Raw genomic sequence first — 15,747 nt, 5'->3', positions numbered from 1 at the left:
CTCAAGTAATTAACTCCCTGGGGAATCTTCAACTACTTAATCATAAAAACTTGATTAAGTTAGCCAACAAATTTTAAGCTCCATTACATTAAAGACCTAAAGAAGTGCAAACATGTGCAAAATATTTCTATTTAAATCACCTAACGTTTCCGGTCCTCAGTTGGCATTTGTTAGTTTTAGTTTCTATACTCTGCAAAATGTGCAAAACAAGGAAGGGTATGTTGATATTTCGAATGTGTTTACGTTTTCTTACTGGTTAGTAGATACGATCATTCGATAATCAGATTGATTTAGCTTTGTCTTAACTGATCTTGAATACAATACTTCCCATTGAACTTCATAGGCAACTTTGGAGGCATCTGACTAATCTCCTTGGGCTCTTCAAGTTAAGTAGACAATCAGAACATTCCCTAATCAATTAACACTTAAAGCCCTTTCGTAATATTGATCAGTTTTTAATTTCTTGCACTGTTTGTTGATGGCAAGCAGAAGGGTCACGAGGTCTTGACCCCTGAACCAACCAAATTTGAATATTTAAGTCGAATGCCATGTCCCTCATTTGATTAAGGGTATCTTTGGCGTCGGCACCCCAATATTTGTGTATACGAAATTTAATTTTTTATGGTCCTTTTGGTCGCTGACTGGACAACAATAACCAGCAGGCAAATAAAAATATTTGCATAGACAGACCGTTTGGACAATTGGATAGACGACAGCGGCAGGCAAGTGAACAATGTTTTTTTTCTTTTCAGAGATCCCAGCGACATACGTTTCCATAGATGTGATATATATGTATATATAGGAGGTACATATGTACGAATATATAAAATGAAAAGTAAACATTGCCATAGAAATGATAAAGTGCCTGGACTCTGCCTTCGACTCCTGAGTTATACGACAAAAGGCAATAAAATGCATGCTTAGTGTTTTTAGAGCAGGGGCTTAATGGCATTAGTGGGGTAGTGCGAGGGAGGGAGCAAATGGGATAGTGAAGGGAGTGGGAGTTAGAGTCAGTCTGCCACTATATGTTGTAAGTTGTGTGTTCGTGTTTGTGCAACTATAGCAACTCGGGCGAAAGCCTTTCATGGTTTTTGAATTCGTATAAACAAAGATTTATTGTCTCTAGTTTTGGAGTTTGAGGGAAACACAACGTTTCGCTTTTATTTTCATTTCGTTTTGTTTTTGAAAAAAAGTTTTCTAAAATTTTGTAGAGTCAAGTTCTGCCAGAAGGTGAAAGTTTCACAGACTTGCCGTGTGCTTATTGTGGGAAAGCTTAAACCAAATTGGTTGGAAAGAACCAAATTCAATTTTAAAACTAACAATGCATTTAACAAGGCTGTTAGGTAGAAAATAAGTTTCTCTCACCATTTAATAATCAAATTTACCAATTTAAACATTTAACTAGCTAATGCATAGCAGCCAAACAACATTAGATCTTTTTTACAACTTTTCTGACTTAGAAGGTTTTCTTTGAGGAGAGATTTAATCATTTTTTAAGTTTGATTGTTAGTTATTTGAAATTCCTAATGAAAACTGTTAAGTACAGAGCTTGACTTCGACTTTAAAAATTTTGAAATTTTAACTCTTGCTCTTACATATGTCATTATGAGGATTTTTTTCAAATTATACGATCACTTCGAGGACTCACTGGATATGCATAAAAAGCACTGAGAAAGTTCAGAAAGTTTGTAAGAAACCAACATTTTGGTGGTCTGAAGAACCTCCGGATGTACTTTGGTTGCATAACTGATTCTTTGGTTAATTATATAAATTAGATCTAAAAACATTCGAAACTGGTATTAAAGTTTAGGTAAATAACCTAATAACTATAAATTTTTACTATAATTCCAATTGAACTACTTCATTACTTTCCACCATAAATTAACATAAAGTTTCAACCATTTGACCATACAAATTAGGTGTGCATATCCTGTTTTTATCGGATTTATTAATATGACTACCCCCACGTTGACCGCCAATATCTCAATTCTGAGGCCATAACTTTAACTTTCATTGCCTTGCGCCACACACTTTCAATTATGCCAGAGTCTCGAAATCTGGTTTCATCCAAAATCCAATCACCGAATGTTTGTTGTTACTCTTTTTCTCGGCTCCTGCCAATATAATTGGAATCATATTTCCAACACATTGCCAATAAACATCAAAAGAAAAAAAAATAAATAACATCAATGCCATAAACTAGAAAATCGAGCAACGAATCGGCATAAAGCCGCTTAGAGCGCGTCAAAAAGGGGGAAAAAAGAAGCTGAAACGAGTTTCTCAAATTGAAATTAAGCTCGATGATTAAACAATTTTAGTTTGCTCGCGACATTTTATGCGACAAGAAAACTATTTGCCATAATTGCTTACTTTGTTAAATTGCTGCGATTTGTTTGGCTCGATGGCAATAACTTTGGCCAAGCTTAATTGGTTGACCCCCAAGCAGTAGGCAACATCACCAATGGCAGTGGCAGTGGCAACATGTGCATTGAACTTTAACAGACAAAAAGTGGCAAATGTGGGGGGGACGGGCTGGGGGAACCCCCGTCACACACAAAATTTCTCCCGACAAACAGCAAGTGCAACTATTTTTAGATACGGTAGAAGAAAAGAAAAGAAGAGAGAAACAGAAACAGATACAATACATATATCGTCAGACAGACATGGGGACCGACTTCTCAGTGATGCAGTTTCCAGCCACTGCACAGTGCAACCAAAAGTATTCCAAATTGTTTACATGAAAATAAGTTGACAAGTTCTTAAATCTACCTCTGTATGTGTAAATTTAATTTCAAGTCAATTTTATTTCAGTTATTATTGATATTCAATTTTAAAAGATTAAAGTAGATTAGAGTTGTGATTTGTGATCAGAGATCTAGTCTAAATCTAAATAAAAACTGAACCTTCAAATTTAGATTCATTCAGGACTATATTTACCATTATTAATTAGCAGTTTAAAATATTAAAATCGACTGAAGTACTAATAAATTTTGCAAAATTTGTCAATAAATAAATTTGAATTAGCTTCTACACTTAATGCAGGGTACACTCAATTCGTTGAGACAACTTGCTTCCCTTATCGTTGGTGGTTGAACTTCGAAAGTTGCATACATTTTGAACCACTGTCCACCCCCATCGGCGAACTTGCAACATGTTGGCTGACATTTGCCGGTTGTGTTCGAACCATGCATGTTCGACTCTATTGTCGGAGTTCGACTCCTTTGTTGGAGTTGGATTTCATTGCCGGTTTTGTTGCGTTGCATGTTGGATGCTCCATCGAGTTGCGTCAAACATTTATACCCTTGCAAAAAGGGTATATTAATTTTGGTCAGAAGTGTGCAACGCATAGAAGGAAGCATCTCCGACCATATAAAGTATATATATATTTATTTATATATTTGTAAAAAAAAGGACTCCATATTTCTTGAGTATTTCAAAATATATTCACTTATCATATTGGTTAGGTCAAAATACAACAAAAATACTTGTAATTCAAAACTATGATATTTAACTAGTGTGTTAATATTTGGTTGAGTACCCTTTATTGGCTATTATTATTAGAAATAGGAATCCTTTCCCAACTTTCTTTCACAACCATCCAAAGTGCTTCATTTGATGTTGGGGGTGGAGGCCATTCCATTCCATGACGTTGATGGTGTTGTCCCACCACTTTTGTCGCTTTTCCGAATCAGTTTACAACGAGTTTTCATGGCGTAAAGACGTATCCGCGGATATTTTTCCCAATTTTCTTATATTCGTTTTGTTTATGTTTACGAAGTGGTTGAAAGCAAAATGAAAATGCGAAACATGTGCCAAAAAGCTGAAAAAGATGCAATCTGAATGCCGGCAAATCAAACAGTGCTAAAAACCAAATCTCAATAGTGTCAAACTTAAATCAAATTCAAATTGAAAGGAAATTAAATGAAATGAATAAATAAATTGTGTGTTTGTGCATCGAAAAAGTTTAACAAAAAGTTTCTACAAGCTGTTGCATACTTTATGGCTTTTTAACCCCAACACCATAAACCCTTACATTTTGCAGAGTTTTTTGTGCTCGGACCAAGCATAATTAACGCCTTATCTCATTGCACACAAATTAAAAGGCTTAGTGCTCGGGACAGACACCGAACTCGAACCAGACTTATGGCCAGACACAGTATTCTCAATGGACCGCCAGACAAAATACAAATATCCACCCTTTAGATAAGAGATGTGTTTTATTTATAGTCGAAAAGAGTTTTTGCTTGCTTTATGCTGAAGGGATTCAAAAAATTAAAGTTTTGTAATTATTTGTGCTTGGTGGTTAACCAAATACTTATTTCCTCACTATGGAAATGATATACACAATTTAAATAACTCATAAACAATAAGCTTCTGTTTAAAGCGAAAAGTGTGTTTATCTCAAAGCTAGGTTCACTTACTAATAATAAAATGGAAACCTACATATCATATAGTTTTTAGAATAATCTAATGACAATTAGAACGAAATTGTAGATAGCTAATTTAAAAGCAATGGCAAGAAATGTTTGTTTATTAATGACTAGAAGGGTATTAGGTCACAGGTGTAGATCGACTGACATATTAGTTATTCCTTAAACAAACTCATCTTATAATATGCCGAAAAAAGTCATAATATTGCAGAATTAATTTTAAGTACTTAGCCTATGCATATATGATAAATGTTTCCTTGTGCAAGCTTCAGCTATAAAGCCTCCATAATAAGCCTTCGGAAATTGGATTGAAGCTTTCTACAGCTCTCTCTTTAGTCAAACTGTCTGAATCACATAAACTTGAAGTTCTGTTCTTAAAAATGATCTGCACTATGTCTAAAAGAGCAATTTGCAAATGTCTAAAGTTTAGTTTGTCTCTTAAGTTTGTCTCTATATCGACCAATTGAATGGAGTTTCAATGAGCTTAGCTAAGGTAGCAAAGAATTATATATACCAGCCTTACGAGTGGTAACCTTCTACTCTAAAGGAATAAAACTTCTTAATTATTAGTTTAGTCATCTTTAGGCCAAGCTGTTTCATTTCTTTACTCCAACAAAAACTACTCTTAGAGTTCCCATAACTAACTGACCCCTCAAGTTTCGAATACTCATCTTCATTTACATTTCTTATCAAAATGCATCATTTTGTGTTTACATGGCAACCCAAAAGTCTCTTGTTTCCATGTGACTGATTCTTTAATTTTACTTGCTCATGGTTAAACGGCTTTGCAGCTCTTTTAATTCAGGTCCTTACGGTAATTAGTCGCAGACATAGACAACAACCAATATCTAGACGAAAGAGGGCATCGAAGATGGGACTGCTAATCCACATTGTCATCAGGTTTATCACAGATGGTTGTCTGGTAGATTGGGACAATGTTTGGCATTTAACCGGTTTGCCAGAAGGCCTTATAACGGCGCGTGTCTTCAATTAATCACCGTCTCGAATCGTCGGATGCGCTTGACTCTTTTTCCCCCCCCAAAAAAAAAAAAAAATTATTTTAATTTTATGCAAGATAGTAGCTGATGAGTCTCCAAACATCAACTTCACCTTTTTCTCCTTATTTCTTCATCTCCATGTTGCAAGGATTATTGAAGTTTCTGCTTTCTCCTTCTGCTGCATACTTGAGACCTAAGCTAATTATGGTTACTAAGAGTTGAGTAAACATTGAGTGGAGATTATAGAAGAAGGATTTTTCAATTTTCTGTTCTGTCATTGACAAACTGACAGTCAAGTAACAGAAGCTGTCAAATGAGGGGCGTACAAGAAAGAGCATTGAACTGCCAACTCACCCTCTTTCCACAGAAACGAAATCAAAACCAGGAATTCATCCTGCTTGAAATACGAGATATCAAAAAGCAAGCTGTCAAAATATCAAACTCGCTCAGCAATCTGGGGGAGCTCGAATTGTAAAATCAATTGCGGCAAAGACACAAAGTACTTGTAGGTAGCTGACACAGAACTTTGACGAATGATAGGGGCCGCCCTCCTCCAAGTTGCTTTCGTTCGAATCGTGTGAATAGACGGGCCTAAGCATGGAGCGAGTTTAGGTGGTAGCTGACAGTTGATTATGGTTTATTGAACACCACATCCCTAATGATTTAATTATGATAATGATAATGAGCCAAAGGGTTGGCAATTCGCTTTGAGAGGCATTCATTCAGCAAATGATTAGGCTCGACACTCTAATAAAAGACAAATGGAAAGTGGTCTTAATAATCGCATACTAAAATCTTTATGATAGATAAGAAAAACAGGAAAAAACTAACTTTTATAAAACTGGCTTTGCCATACATATAAAACTATATTAATGAAAGTTTTTCATGTGTAAGAACAAAACTAGTTCGCAGAAGTTTTTCATTTAATAGAACTTGATGAACTTGGCTTAAAAAGTACTCAAACTAACTTTGATTAAAAATTTTATAAGGTTCGTAAATCTAAAACTTGTCAAACCACTTCATCCATTCTCCACTGCTCAGTAGCCTCTTATTCTTTATGTTCTGCCACTTTGTCAAAAGAATTATGAGAGATGATCGTCACTTGATGGCTCCTGAATCAGGTGTATCTATTTAATACATCATTAGATTGCCTGCGGCAAAAATTTTCAAGTGTTGACTGCTTTCCTATTATTGGTGAAGTGAGTTTTCCAGAGGGCATAAAGCTTGTTCTTGATAGGTGAGAAAACTGTTAGGGGAAAAGAGAATAAGAACAAAATTCTAACCAAATAAAATTCTAATCTAATTTGTTAATCTCTATTTAAGATATCTTAAGAAAGACAATGTAATGGTTCTTTTACTTATTCTTCGTAAATTGTAAATTTTATTGAAAGATTCAGTACTTGAGGGATCCTTATGAGGGATTTATACTTTTGTCTTAACTTTCGACTTAATTTAAAACCTCATTTGTGCCAAAAGTTTGAGAAATTTTGTCGAGATCTGTTGGCCCAACTGATCTAATAGCAAACCTTTTAAACTTCTTTCTCGAGGTCTAGAAACTATATGTCCTTTTCTTCTTGCATCGGATAATTATCATAATTTAATTGAAAAACTACAAACATAATTGTGAATGCTAAAAATACAATTTTGCTCAACCGAGTGTAAGCTTTGTCCATTTGAAAAATTGCATAAATTCGCTTCACTCCACACCCTTTATACTTATTCCTTGCACAATCCATTCATCCATCATTCAAAAAGGCCATTCTAATTTTATGCAAATTGCTTGACAACGAAAATTTTCAAATCCAAATATGTGGGCTTGAAATTTGGCAACATTGCATGAAAATTGCCAGTCGCATAAGGAGAGAGAGACAGACCACACAAGTCACAAGATTTTGTCCATATCGGTTTCATGGCATTATTCGAATTGATTATCTTGATGCGTGTTTGTCACTTCTTCAATTGGTCGGCAATCGAAAAACAGAGAGGGAAGAGAGCAACCGACAGATCCCCAAGAAACCAAATGACAGCGAGGAAATGTCATTCGCTTGTTGCGCTTCACTTCAAAAAAAAAAAAAGTGGGGAAAAAAACTGTCCAACAGGCAAAGCAAACGCAGAATGACAACCGATTATGAAATATTCTCGTATGATTTATATTCCAAGCCTCACCTACCATTTAGCCCTTTTTAAAAGCAATTAATTGCTTGACTACAGAAACGAGAAAAGGTTTTGAGTTAAAGCCCAAAATTAGGCATTCATCTTGGCATTTCAATGCAAAACGGCAAAAACAAATTGTTGATTTGCTTTGACACAACAAAAGAAAAAAAACAAACCCAAAAGGAAAAGCAACAAGAAAAAGAAAAGAAAAATACAAAATAGACTTTTAGACAAAACGATTTTTTCACTTCGTTTGCTACCCTCTCTCTATCTTTCTATGCCTTTTAATACCTTCTACGTAAATACTTTTAATCGGGTATATAAGCATTAACTGAATGCTCAAAATTCGAACATTGGTGGATCAGGAATGGTTTAAGTTAAGTCTAGTCTTTTAAACAAAGGAGTTTTTAGGAGTAGGAGTTTTTTTTGCAGAAATTTAAACTAAACTTCATTCAATTTTATGGATACCTGTCACAAAAAACAGTCTCCAAATTAGAAACCTCTATCATATATGTTTAAAAAAGATTAAAAAACATATATAAATAAAGCCGGGTTGTAAAACATGATTAGCAATGACAATGCATTCACATTTCAGGATTTTTCTAATTGTTTCGTTTTTCCAACTTGAGTAATCTATCATTAATCTAGTGGTTATAAAATTACAGGGACAATTGAAAGCTTTGATTGTGGCAATCCAACTGACTCCATGTAATGCAGGATATTATGTAGTCGATGCCAAGTCAATGCTTGGGCTCTTTGTTTTATCCACTTATTTTGACGTTGTTTTTTAAGCGGAAGCTAAAAACGACTCTTTCAAGTTGATTTCTGCTCCATAAACTTGTCTATTTTTGTTTTGCTCGCTGGAGCGCAAAGAGGGGTTCCTTCGCTTCCCTCATCTTGTACATCGGCTTCAAGTTCTCTTTCTCTTCTCATCCCCATAACCTCTTTTTGGCCTCCCCTTTTTCGTTTTAGGTCTCATGTGGCGTTCAAAATTTGGAGCAGCACGTGCATTTGCACGTTTTGAGTTTGTTTCTTTACTCCTCCTGCATTCATCTACCTTCAATTTGTGTGATTTTATGCCTTTGCCTTTTGTTTAAATTTAGATGGCTTTTTTTATGGGACAAAGTGAGAGGGGATTAGTGGGAGATGGAGGAGGACTGGGGGGAGTTGGCATATCGTTTGTATTTTTTTCCTTTTTGCCATAAATCTCAAAGAGAATTTATTTGTTAAAGCCAAAGTCGACTTGGACTGGGGCATGAACGTATAATATATGTATATGCAGAGCAGGCAGCAGGCGCCAGTCGGTTAGAAGTTGGTTGGAGGTGATTGAACGCCTGTGCATTGTTAGATTAATGAACCAGAGCCCGACCAAGGCAGACATTGGTCAATAGCTTAAGACGAAACTTGAATTTAAGCAAACCAGATATATACAATATATATATACTTACATTGGGCCATTAATTTAATATGAACTTCCTTTCAAAAATTGCATTTTCACATCCTAAAAAGTAACAACCAACATGGATGGTCGATGGTTACAAAAAAAAAAAAACAAAATTCGCCTTGCGGTTGTTCTCTGTTCGTGACAAGAAGAACATACACTTGCTCAAGCCACACTTTCCTCTACTCTTCCACTTGGCCATTACAACAACAGCAACTTTCTGCCACTTCTTCGCATATTAAATAATTTGCCTTTTTTGGGTTGTGGCGGGCCCTCTCCATCTGGCCACCATCTCCTCCATCTTCCCTCCTTTCGGTTGGTACGTGACTAAACGTCAATTTCCAGTTTCTCTACTTGTATACTATATGCAAAATGCAACCGATTTTAATAATTCCACTTGCCTCATGGGCCGGCATAGATAAGAGTACCAGTCTCCGTCCACTTTTCTCTACCTCTTCCTTACATCTCCACCTTATTCCTCTGCCTGACAAAAGTTTTGCCCACTTCTTTGACTGAATTTGTATGCATTGGTCGGAAAAGTGCAATGTTCTTTTGTGATAAGGAAAGTGTTTGCTCAACTTGTCTATAGAAAGAGAGAGACAAGTCCACCCGGCGGCAATTTAAGTGTGTCAAAAAGTTTCAATGTAGCAAAGCAATCGACTTGTACGTGATATTTTTCAAATTGAACAATTAGTTATCGATGCCGCATCTGCGGATGGTTAAAAGAGGCAGCAAACTGGCTGAAAAGCGAGCATTTCAGATCCCCAATTCGGGTTACATACATATATCGATAAAACCAATCAATATGTTGAATATTAAGTAAAATTTATTATTCTCAATTCAAAGGAACAACTGTATATTTTTTACTTTTTGCTATGAGTAAACCTTGCTTTAGGGCTTTATATTCGAAATGGGCAGAACATTGATGACCCTCAGAACTTTAACCATATCGAATTTGGTACATCTTTGGGCGAGACCATTTACTACACTTATACTTAGGTAGTAATTAGATATGTTTGAAATTTATGTTCCGTCAAAAGTCTTTGACATCTTCTTTCAGTTCTACTTTGATCCTTCTATGTTTCACTCCATAGAGTTCTGAATAATTTCTGATTTAATTACCTAAATATGCCATTTTGCCACTCATTAAAGGCTCACAAATACATAAGATCTTACGCACCCTTCGATGGGAACAGTGTTTACTTTATGAAATTAGTTTGTAATTAAGTGGGTTGCCCCCTCGGGCAGGAGAGGTTATCAGACTGATGATGCTGCTGGACATAAGTAAAAATTGTCGCTAATCAAACAAATGTCTGGACACACCCGTCGTCCCAAAAGGCAAATACACAAAGCCAACAAAAAAGGGAAAATTGAGAAAAATGGGAAAACCCCCAATTTATTTTCGGCCATGGGGTAGAGTGAGAGCCTGGATAAAATGTTTGCGTAGCACTTTGATCTTAAACCTGAAATTTCCTTTTTCGTTAGGGTTGCTTAATGCAATTATATAGACATATTTGCACAACTTCCGTAGGACTACAACCAGATGGACTACGGCAAAAGCCACGACTGGTTTTTGATGTATGAGCTGGCTAATCGGAAACAGAAACCAAGCTAAGGGGAGAATGAATAGTAAATGAAAGTCTTGGCTTTTGCACCCCGTAAGCATCGATCAAATTTGTGTGTTAAGATGGATAAAGTTAGGCAAATAGTTTATGCCTTACCTTAGTGTCCATCTGCACGCTCCTTGGATGGGTTTAAAGCTAAAGGCATAAATGTTAACTTAAATAAATAATTTGTGGCTAGGTTAGGTTACTAACTTCGGTTTTGTTAAATACAACTTATACTTACAATTCTCTTTCCTTAAATATTTGAAACTATTGGAATATTTCGTCAATATCGAATATGTCCTTTGGATAGAGCCTGTCAACTTTTGAGAGAATAAAGTCTTTAAAAGGTATTTCAAAGTCGACCTTTCAATAATTTTCTCTTCATCTAAAGGCAAAGATGCTTAAAGCTGCGTCGTTGTTCTTTTCATAAAATCAATAACTTTAATTACAATGATTAACAACAACATGGAGAAGACCGAAGAAAAAAATTGCGTGTAAAGTAACACACGCACGTGTGCGTGACACGTGATTGGGAACAAAGATTTCGATTGTACAATTTCTGGTTTGTATTTGAAGTGCCTGCTAAATGCCCTCAAAGTGGTCATATTTTTTTACACCCGAAACTTTTGCGCCATATCTTGGCAAAGCAGGGATGCTGCAATTGAAAATGTTGTTGGGCTTAATCAATTTGTCGTAAAAATTAATGGGGAGGTTTTTCCTTTACGATTCGTCAAAAATGTTCACGAATATTCTGCAAAATGCGACACGTGTCAAGCCTTTACGGGGAGAGAGGGAGGAGAAATTTCAGTTGCAGTGTCAGTTGACTGATTTATATTGAATACTTTCTTTTCCCTTTTCCCTTTTAGAGTTTTGCTTTCCTTTGGCATCAGTTGCGTAATCAAACTGTCACAGCAACAATTACGACAATTTAGCATAGACACAGCAAAAGAGAAACAGATAGATGGATAGTAAGAAAGAAGCAAAAACAAAGGAGGAAAACTTGTCAACTTTAGATTCAACTTGACTGCATAATTTTCATAAATTGTTGCAAATTGTTTCTTTGTCGCTTTCATTTCGAATCAAAGTGGAATTACTTAGTCAAAGAAATGAAAAGAGACAGCTCTTGAAAAATAAAAGTTTTCACAGATTGACAAAACAGAAAACTAAAATGAACATAGTAATTAATATACAAATTATGTGAATTTAACAAATTGTATAATTTAAAAAAATTTGTTAAAAAATCAGTGAACTAATTGAATTTGGTTTAATGTTGTCAAAACAATCTGAAGATTAAACATCTGACCAATTTTATAATACCCCCTGCAAGGGTATAACTTTTTAATCTATAAAATTACCATGCTATATTTTCATTATTGAAATTTAGGTTGTATTTATTTTTAATCTACCAGCATTTATTGAAACTAAAAATATATTCACTCATATTATTTATTTATATGCTAAAAAATCTCAAAAAAAGAATCGAAAAGTTATAAAGATATTTTAAATGAATAAAAAATTGAGTTTGCTTTGGATTGGTAAATGCTTTTTAGTGAAGAAAAAGCATTTGAGATTCATTCATTTCATGGGACATTGGGTTTTATTTATGACATTTCTTTGAATGAAAAATATTTCCAAAGAACCAAAAGAAAAACCAATTCATTTTTCCTAAAAATCATTTGGGGATTAATAAATTTTTGTTAAAAATTTCACGGACTTTAATAATGACCTAGAAAAAATTCAAACAGCTAACTAACAAAGTTTAAAGCGAAGCCATAAAGTATGCCAAATGCAAACCTTTTTAGACCGAAATATTAATTTGGTTTATTTAATAGAAAAATCCTGTTTTTGTTTAAATAAAAAATCATGCAAACAAAGTAAAAAAAGTGCCAAAAAAATCAAATTAACCAAATGCCAAATTAAAAACCATTACCTACAAAAAAAAAGAGAAACAAAACCAGCAAAATTAATCGCAAAACATGGGTAATACCTCATCATCATCCTCATCACATGGCGGAGGCGGAGGAAGTGGTGGTAAAAGTTCACGAAAATGTCGCAGTCTGCCCAACTCACCGGATGTCAGAAGGTAAAAAACTTAACAAATATGTTTTCTGAGAGCTTTTCCTTGCCCATGGAAAAATGTCAATCTGCCCCGAACCATTCCACTAATGAGAGTCATTATAAATATTTTATACAAAAAAGAAAAACCATAAATTAAGCAGAGGATCTTCTCCTCCCATCATTTAGCCATATAAAAATACATTTATAGTAAAGCAAACTTTTGGAAAATTTATGATAATTTCCAAGGAAGTGAAAAAGTATTTTTATAGAAAATCCTCACTCCAGAATTTATTCTATATTTAGACCTTTAAAGAAACAGATAGCAGCTAATGGAAATGACATTTTCAAACCGAAAAAAAAAACTATCTCAAGAATATATTCTCAGCTTTCTAAATTAACAAAAAACTGAAGAGAAAATGAAAGAAAGAGAGAGATAAACAAGTGTGCAGAAACCGCAGTGATTCATAATTAATGTTTTCTGAGGTGCCGAAAGTGACACATTTGGCCAAAAAGAAGAAGCGGCGGCCCAGAAGAGGCCAAAAACACGCAACTGTCTGGGTGTTGATCGACTTGCCGACTTGCCGTCTTGACTTCAATGCACTATTACTTCTGGTTGTTCTCCCCAAAGGTTTTTGGCCTCTTCTCTTGGCTGCCAGCCAGCCAGCCTAAGGCGGAAGCCGACCAGTCTATGTGTCTGCAGTGGGAACTCCCCCGTCGACTTTGTTCTTCGCTGGAGTATTACATAATCCAGTGATCAACTTTTTCCAGCTGTGAAATATATCAAAGTGCATTTTTGATGACTTGACACCAACCACCCCGTTTTGGTTGGAAAAATGATGGGAAAATCAACCACCATATCTAAAAACCTTTTTGCCATTTATGATGGAAATGTCCTCCTCTTTATACGCACACACTCGAAAGTCAATAAATAAAACATTTGCCAAAGTTGCATAATTGAAAAAAATATTTTTACGGTTTTGGTCTAAGCAACTCGGAATCGCATCGCATTTGATGTGTTTGTGTGTGTTTGTTGTGCGTGTGTGCTACTTATCGGTGGCTGTATACAACCCTTGGGCTAGTCGTCTTTGTTTATTCAAATAGAGAGCGAGCATAAAAGTCTAGGCCTAGTTTACTTATTCATTATTTGTCCTGGCAACCGAAAACCATTCGCAACCCTCGCCACACAAACACACAAAATGTTTCCAGCTGCATTTGGCTGGCTGGTGTGAAAAGAAAGAGGAAGAAAGTCCATTTGCTGTGATCCAAAACTAAGCTGGGATATATACCATATGTAGGGCTAATTTAGAGATGGTAAAAGTCATGCTTCATGCACTTGAAATGTTATTCAAAAAGTAATATATTAGATTCGGAGAATTTGAAAATAAAGAAATAGTTGTTCCATTTAACTATATTTTACTTTGTTCTTTGGATCTGTTCAAATTCTAGATAATTGTATATCAAAGGACACACAGTTATTGCAATTCCAGCTATTGAAACTTATGCCTAATAAAATAAACTTGAATTCCCTCGTTGATTCTCGACTTTTCCAAAGAATAACAATCTATGTATTAACTTTTTAAATATTATTCAAATTTCCAAAGGGTTTTCCGTAGTAGGTGAAACCTACTTCTAATGGTCCACACTTCCATCTCTGCAAAGAAAATACAGTGGAAGTTGCTACTTGAGTTTGCCAAGTTAGTAGGAAAGCAGGGAAGAAGTCTAGGTAATGGGGGAGGGGGGCATCAGCAAAATGAGGGGAGAGCCAAAAGCCTCTGCCCACTTGATGTGGCTATTGCTTTTTGTTTTTGTTTTGGGGCCACTCTCCATTTGTGGTCTTGTGGCACTGCCAAGCGGTTTGTTTACAACGCCATCTCTCTAGCTCCAACCTGCTGCTGCATATTTAAAGATGTTTGTCCTGCCCTGTCTTCATCTTAGTCGACGACGTCGTTGTCGTTGCCGTCGCCGTCGCCTTCTTGGTTGTCCCTCCGAGTCAACAAAAGGTGGCAGCCAGAGCCATTAGCAACATCTTTTTGACTTTGCCGTCGTCAGCTCCGCACGTGTGTATATGACACAGGGGAATGAGATGTGAAGGGGATAGGGAAATGGAGGGAGCGGGTGTACAGAAGGGGCGTTAGCAGACGCTATTAATTGTTTGTTGCAAGCAGCTGAGAAAATGCGTCTCTAAAGTCACAAGACACAAGTTTTTTCTCGCTCCGCATCGCTTTGTCTAATAACTGAAAATTCGTGACTTTATGTCGCACTTGAAAAGCAACCAAGCAAAAGTAGACAAGAAGAACACAATACTCAAAGGTAGTAAGTCATATGAAGTCTATCTTTTAGATGGAAAGGAAGGAAGGAAGGCTGGGGAAAAAGTAGTTTTCACTAAGACCCACAATGAAGAGAGGTGTAGAGAAAGAGAGAGGTAGGATGTCTGATACCCTCAGAAGAACACGACTTTTTTTTATTTTCAGATGAACACGTTTTCCAGCATATCACATTACAAATTTCGAATGACTGCTGGTTAAGAACATTGTTTGCTGATGTTCAAAATGAAGATGCTGATGACATGTACGTACAACATTGGTTTCATAGTCAAAGACATAAAATATGAGAGCTTCTTTCACCTGTTTAAAAGAAAACTTTCTTTCTCATTTCCTACAAGCATCTCTCCAACCATGACAACTGATTGTGAGTGAAAACTGAGCCCTTTAAACTTTAAGGCATTTTTATGGTAGAAAACTTAAACCACATTATTGCTACTGGGTGTATAAACGAGACTCTTTCCTTAGTGTTCCTTTAAATTGATGGCAATTTTTATACCATACACCCATAGGGTGAAATGGTATATTAAAGTCGCCAAAATGTATGTAACAGGCAGAAGGAAGCTTCTCCGACCCTATAAAGTATATATATTCTTGATCAGGATCAACAGCCGAGTCGATCTAGCCATGTCCGTCTGTCCGTCCGTCCGTCCGTCCGTCCGTCCGTCCGTCCGTCCGTCCGTCCGTCCGTCCGTCCGTCCGTCCGTCCGTATGAACACGCAGATCTCGGAGACTATA

At 35.9% G+C, this 15,747-nt stretch overlaps 1 protein-coding gene across 5 annotated transcripts in view; it reads left to right on the top strand.

Moving 5' to 3' along the window:
* sick (sickie) overlaps positions 1–15,747 on the top strand; it is a 203,063-nt gene that overhangs the window by 110,296 nt on the left and 77,020 nt on the right. For 2 of the 5 annotated variants that reach the window (XM_068295750.1, XM_068295749.1), the window contains exon 1: positions 12,531–12,713. The exons of the other annotated variants lie outside the window; for them this stretch is intronic. In XM_068295750.1, coding sequence (XP_068151851.1) covers positions 12,607–12,713 — 107 coding nt within the window. In that variant the 5' untranslated portion in view covers positions 12,531–12,606. Of the gene's footprint in view, positions 1–12,530; positions 12,714–15,747 lie in introns of those variants that run through there. 5 annotated transcript variants of the gene reach the window in all.

This window comes from Drosophila tropicalis, unplaced genomic scaffold (genome assembly GCF_018151085.1).
Source record: "Drosophila tropicalis isolate 14030-0801.00 unplaced genomic scaffold, ASM1815108v1 contig_845, whole genome shotgun sequence".
In the NCBI taxonomy this organism is placed as follows: Eukaryota; Metazoa; Arthropoda; class Insecta; order Diptera; family Drosophilidae; genus Drosophila; species Drosophila tropicalis.
The sequence above is the reverse complement of the archived record's forward strand: the minus strand, read 5'-3'. Positions and strand labels throughout refer to the sequence as shown.